The sequence below is a fragment of the Notolepis coatsorum genome (assembly GCF_963971535.1).
Source record: "Notolepis coatsorum genome assembly, chromosome: 8".
Classification (NCBI taxonomy): Eukaryota; Metazoa; Chordata; class Actinopteri; order Aulopiformes; family Paralepididae; genus Notolepis; species Notolepis coatsorum.
Window position 1 is genome coordinate 128,367,107 of NC_140172.1, and position 6,888 is coordinate 128,373,994.

Here is a 6,888-nt window from a genome sequence, read left to right on the forward strand (position 1 = left end):
CTCGTACCAAACCGTGACCCCAAAACCGAGGTACATACCAAACTGTGGCTTCTGTGTACCGTTACACCCCTAACACCCTAACATGTACCGAATGTGTCTCATTTATCCTTAAGAAAGCACAACGGCATCCATGGTTGAATTCAATCAATACTTCACTTAGGACTCCATTTAAGATGTCTTGGACCCAATAAGCATGTACAGTATTACTGTACCAACTTAACTGTCTTTATGATATTTTGCCATGTTTAAAAGACAATTGTCTGCTATAGAGCTGACCAGCAATACTGTATCTCCTCTGGTTTGAGGTTTATGAAGGCAGTGGCTCTTGTTTGGTTGCTCAGTGGAATATGTGCTTAGAGAATCTACCCATGGAAAATAAAGATGGAGAAAGATGAAAAAAAGAAAAAGAAAATACATTTGGTACACCTTCTATATATAGGCACGTGTTAGTCAGTGTGCTGTTTGAAGCATGCATATTAAATGTGCAAATCCATCAAATGGGAGCCAAATAGCATTTAAGAGTTTAAGCATTTACCGTAATATTAATTCAAAGACGGATGCATTCAGGTCATGTCTGTCACAGTATCATTATTAGATAGATCGTCACTTTGTGGGAGTATTAAAACCGCTTTTTTAAACATTTCCATATTAGATTAGATTCAAATTGATTGTCATTATACAGCACAAGCACAGTACAACGCAAATCAATTTGACACCCAAACATTGTGCAAATGTAAAAGTTAAAGTGCAATAGTAATACACAATGTACAAGTGATTAAACTGGGTATTCCAATATATAAATGAGTACTACTGAGTGTAGTGCTAATCAGATGTATGTAGAGAGTTGTAATATAATATGTACAGTGATACAGGTATAAAGGCAGTATGGTCGTAGTCATATGGGAGGGTCATCAAGGAGACGCCGCCTTTTCTCAGTCCCCACAATGGTGGAACGAACTGCCAACCACAGTTAGGACAGACGAAACCCGTCCAATCTTTCACCATCGACTAAAGACACACTTCTTCAACCATGATCTGATCTTCACGGTACTGACGTCACAGTTCTGACTTCACGTTCTGACTTCACTGGGTTGAACACGTCTCAGGGGGGACTATATGACACTAGGTGGAACTAGGGTTGAACACGTCTCAGGGGGGACTATACGACACTAGGTGGAACTAGGGTTGAACACGTCTCAGGGGGGACTATGCGACACTAGGTGGAACTAGGGTTGGATACTTTCCTTTTGTACCAAACTCGTACCAAACCGTGACCCCAAAACCGAGGTACATACCAAACTGTGGCTTCTGTGTACCGTTACACCCCTAACACCCTAACATGTACCGAATGTGTCTCATTTATCCTTAAGAAAGCACAACGGCATCCATGGTTGAATTCAATCAATACTTCACTTAGGACTCCATTTAAGATGTCTTGGACCCAATAAGCATGTACAGTATTACTGTACCAACTTAACTGTCTTTATGATATTTTGCCATGTTTAAAAGACAATTGTCTGCTATAGAGCTGACCAGCAATACTGTATCTCCTCTGGTTTGAGGTTTATGAAGGCAGTGGCTCTTGTTTGGTTGCTCAGTGGAATATGTGCTTAGAGAATCTACCCATGGAAAATAAAGATGGAGAAAGATGAAAAAAAGAAAAAGAAAATACATTTGGTACACCTTCTATATATAGGCACGTGTTAGTCAGTGTGCTGTTTGAAGCATGCATATTAAATGTGCAAATCCATCAAATGGGAGCCAAATAGCATTTAAGAGTTTAAGCATTTACCGTAATATTAATTCAAAGACGGATGCATTCAGGTCATGTCTGTCACAGTATCATTATTAGATAGATCGTCACTTTGTGGGAGTATTAAAACCGCTTTTTTAAACATTTCCATATTAGATTAGATTCAAATTGATTGTCATTATACAGCACAAGCACAGTACAACGCAAATCAATTTGACACCCAAACATTGTGCAAATGTAAAAGTTAAAGTGCAATAGTAATACACAATGTACAAGTGATTAAACTGGGTATTCCAATATATAAATGAGTACTACTGAGTGTAGTGCTAATCAGATGTATGTAGAGAGTTGTAATATAATATGTACAGTGATACAGGTATAAAGGCAGTATGGTCGTAGTCATATGGGAGGGTCATCAAGGAGACGCCGCCTTTTCTCAGTCCCCACAATGGTGGAACGAACTGCCAACCACAGTTAGGACAGACGAAACCCGTCCAATCTTTCACCATCGACTAAAGACACACTTCTTCAACCATGATCTGAAATTTAAAAAAAAATGAAAAAAAAAGATCTAACCCTAACTAACCTTACTGTCATGCACTTGTCCTAATATACTAACCTACACTGTAGCACTCAACACTTTGATGAACATTGTTACTCAGCTGATAGAGTTGTGCCCTTCCTGATGACTTGTCGTACAGAACTTGTAAGTCGCTTTGGATAAAAGTGTCAGCTAAATGACAATGTAAATGTAAATGTACTGGCCAGCAGCGTAACTAGTAAGAGTAGGTAAGGGATATGTACAGATATAGAATCTACAGATAATGTAAAAGGTGTATGTGCAGGTGTACAGACAGGTGTGGATAAATATGAAAACATGGCTGCTGACCGACCGCCCGACAGCATTCAATCTAAACAGGCATGGAACCCCCGCAAAATGGATGCTTGATTTCCAGTTGAAACGCTTTGAAAGTAAGACAACATTTGTTTTACAGGGGAGGACAAGTACAACCTACTGTATAATAGAGCTGGTGTTGCTCTCATTTAGTCTTGTGTTGTAAACGCAGCGCACCCTTCCTTCACAGCGGCATGTCTCTCCAGTTATTTTGAAACGTCTTTGATCACTTGTATAAGACGAGTAGAAGGCAGCCTTTGGTTGATAAGAAAGGTAGAACAAATTCAACCGTCATCATATGATGTTCTCAAACCAATTAGTGTTTAATAATCGTGATTTCAATATCAACCAAAATAATCGTGATCATAAATCTTGCCATAATCAAGCAGCCCCAACCTATAAGACAGAAAAGTGTTATATCTGTGTATTAAGCCCCACTATATCAGGTCAGTTTGATAAGCCCATCACTCAGTAGTCCGCCCATCTTGACATCAAGCAGCGTCCTGCGATGCCTTGACACTCAAAACCCCAGTGAATCTCAAAAAAGAGTTGTTATCAAGTGACCTGCTATAGCGTATGCTCGTCTCGACCTCCCCCGGCACTGATGTAGGTCAGGTGGTAGGGGTTGCGAGATCTATATTTTATTCATAACAAGGAAGATTTATTTGACAAGTCTGTCCTTAGTAAATCTACCAATAGGTTTGTCATCAATCAAGTGATTATCCCTCCCTCATTCGTCAAACTGCGCCGGTGAGAGTTCATCGTCGGAGCTCAAATGAGTGAGATAATCTTTTTCTAAATGCTTACTGTCTGGAATTATCCCCTTTTGCATTGAGTACAAATAGTTTACAGATTCTTATTTACGTCTTTTGCTATTTTTTAGAGAGAAGACTGACATCTGTACCCATCACACTTAAGGTCTATACATCATAAATGAAATGGATTCATGCAGCGCGTCTGCCGTGTTCAAAGTCTCAATTTACACCGCATGACGTTGAACGGGTGCTAAAAAGTATAAATGATATTTATAGCTTACCAGTTCTTCTTTAGCAAAAGTAACACGAAGAAAAGGATTTTAGTTTCAAAAAGTTTTAATTAAAAAAATACAAGAGTTACAAAAGAAATGCACAATTATCATAGAAAGTCAGGAAGTTCCAAAAATCTCCAAAAATCTAAAGAGTATACTTCCTAGGGAGGTATACTCAAAAGTTGCCAGGCCATGCCCCTTACACCGCTCGACATTTCCTGGCTTAAAAAAACTGAAAATCTGCTTGAAAATCTGTCTGGGATCCAGCTAGCTGACCTTTTTATACCCAGGTCCGTAGCGTCATATAGCAAGCACAGATAAACACTCCTTTTTTCAACTTGTGTCGTTGTCATTGGCTCATCGCTACTCCACTAGTTAGTAACTAAAAAAAGTAACAGATTACTTTGCTGTGGGAAACCCCCTAAGAGTTTCTAGCAGGCTAGCAGAGGCCCCCAAGGTCATAGACACATTCCTAAGGGCGTCCAGCAGTATTGAATCAAGCAATTGCCCTGTGTAATATACAATACATGGTCCTTCTATCATGAATAGCCTATACGCTTATATATATATATACAGATATATATATATACCTGTACTATTCAATACTCATATACTTAAACACTGATTGACATGCCCAAACATAATACATGTATCCTGTAGTCTACAGTGTACAATAATTCTCTGCCTCATAACTGCAAGGGTTAACTCTGCAGGCTCCTCTGGTCGGAGCTGTTAACCAAGGCCACATTCCTACACAGCACAGAGGCCTATCCCATTCTGACTGTGCATATTCCATTAACTGTAGTATATGTTTATAGTGTATATAGTTATACAGGTTATATAAGAATACAAAAAGACATCCGTCATATCAGAGGCCTACTCGTCCTGTTATCAAGCTTATAATACATAGTTATATTTAATCCTTTATAATGCTTAATATATTACATCATACAAGGGACACAAGTCAGAGAGAGAGAACAGGATGTCAAAATACAAAAAGGGGCATTTCGTGGCACTTCAACAATCTGTAAGCAAACAGAAATGACAAGAGGAGAGCAAACAGAAATGACAAGAGGAGACAAATTGTCAGTCAGCCTGTAGGCTCAAGGGTGCGCTTGCTCTGTACGTGTCTCTTGCAATGAAAATAAAAGTCGTTATCAGTTAAAGCTGACACGCACGCAGACCAAACACCGCTCCTCACTTCAAAAGACTGAGCTCTGTACACGTCTGGCAATGAAAATAAAAGGTAAATCAATACTGGTGGAAGTCGACACTTGGTTTTGCTGTACGCACACATACCAGCAGCACTCTTCAAAGACACAGAGTCTCACTGAGTAGGACGAGATTAGTGAGGCCGTTCTGTACAACACAGTGTTTATTTCTGTGCCCAGAGATGGTGTTGTGGTGGAACCGGAGAGGTTAATCATGTGTGCGGTCAAATCTTCATGGTTCATACAAATGTATTGTTAAAACATGGCTAATCTGATACAATTTAGATGAGCAGTTTAGTAGAGGACTTGACTTTCTCTGGCCAGGATCAAACAGCCCCCCCCCCTCTCTCATTCTGTGAGTTCATCTCTTAAGCTTTCTGGGAGAAAAGGGGGTGGGGAGGGTTGACCAGGGGAGGGGAGATGAAAGGGAAGATACAGGGGGTGGGGAGGGATGACCAGGTGAGGGGAGATGAAAGGGAAGATACAGGGGGTGGGGAGGGATGACCAGGTGAGGGGAGATGAAAGGGAAGATACAGGGGGTGGGGGAGGGACGACCAGGTGAGGGGAGATGAAAGGGAAGATACAGGGGGTGGGGGAGGGACGACCAGGTGAGGGGAGAGGAAATGGAAGATACAGGGGGTGGGGGAGGGACGACCAGGTGAGGGGAGATGAAAGGGAAGATACAGGGGGTGGGGAGGGATGACCAGGTGAGGGGAGATGAAAGGGAAGATACAGGGGGTGGAGGAGGGACGACCAGGTGAGGGGAGAGGAAATGGAAGATACAGGGGGTGGGGGAGGGACTACCAGGTGAGGCGAGAGGAAAAGGAGGAAAGGGAAAGGGCAAAAGCCCCCCCCCCCCCCACCCCCCACCTTCGGCACCACATGTATTCCTGCTGTCCTGGGATGGAATCCTGCCAGAGCCATCTCTCCTGTGTCTCCCCCATTCTTTCTCCCTCTCAGTCTTCCTACTGTCTCAGTAAAGAGGAGCACCGTGAGGAGTGGACTGCCCACTCTCCCGAATAAATAAATGATAAATGATGTTCATTTTCTTGTAGTAACCACAGCTTTGTTTATTCCTCCTCTGCTGTTCCTTTATGGTGTTAAGATGCCCCCGCCTCCTGTTTGTGTTGCTAAGCGTCACCTGTAAAAATAGCACACTTTCATCATTTGCCCGTCCCCTCTGGTAGAAATTAACTAAATTATTGTCTTGCCTCTCTCTCTCCCTCCTTTTTTCCCTCTCCTCTTTCCTCCCATCACTCTGCATCTATCCACATTTTGCTGCCATCCCATTTTATTTGTATCCCTCTGTCTCTCCCTGCCTCTCCCTGTCTCTCCCTGTCTCTCCCTGTCTCTCCCTGTCTCTCTCTCTCTCTCTCTCTCTCTCTCTCTCTCTCTCTCTCTCTCTCTCTCTCTCTCTCTCTCTCTCTCTCTCTCTCTCTCTCTCTCTCTGCAGGGTTGTGACACAGTTCTTTACTGTACTGTACTGTAAATGTCTCTGGCGGGGCCTGAAGTTTGTCTTCAGGAAGTTTACAGGCCGCTGTGAGCTGCAGCGCATCTGTTACAACAACAAGCATGGGGCCCGGAGGACCCACAAGATCGGTAGGCCCGCGCTTCTCCTTTGGTCATAACCATGTTGGCTGTAACCAGGGCCGTCCTGCCCACTAGGCAGTTCGGGCTGCCTATTCTTTATTCCCAGCGGAAGAGTGCTGCCGAAAGCTTCCGCATTTTCCCTGATTGGCTGCTCCCCCCCCCACGCGGCAGCGCGGCAGCCGCAAAGCGGAGCGGCAGAGCTTGCGGCATTATGTAGCCGTAATCCCCGATGTTTTTCATTTGACGCTTAGCTCAACTGGTATGCCGCCGTGCTGTGGATCCTGCGGTCCGTTGGTGACAAGTTCGATTCCCTTCAATTTTTTTTTAACATGCATTTTTTCGCCGGTTAAGTTTAGGCATGTTAACTTTAAGCATTTTTTCTGAGTTGGTTATGGTTAAGGTTAGGCATTGT

At 42.8% G+C, this 6,888-nt stretch overlaps 1 protein-coding gene across 1 annotated transcript in view; it reads left to right on the forward strand.

Annotated features, from left to right (window-relative positions):
• Positions 1-6,888, forward strand: part of elmod1 (ELMO/CED-12 domain containing 1) — a 34,517-nt gene that overhangs the window by 2,809 nt on the left and 24,820 nt on the right. The window contains exon 3 of the mRNA XM_084319600.1: positions 6,340-6,485. Coding sequence (XP_084175726.1) covers positions 6,340-6,485 — 146 coding nt within the window. The remainder of the gene's footprint in view (positions 1-6,339; positions 6,486-6,888) is intronic.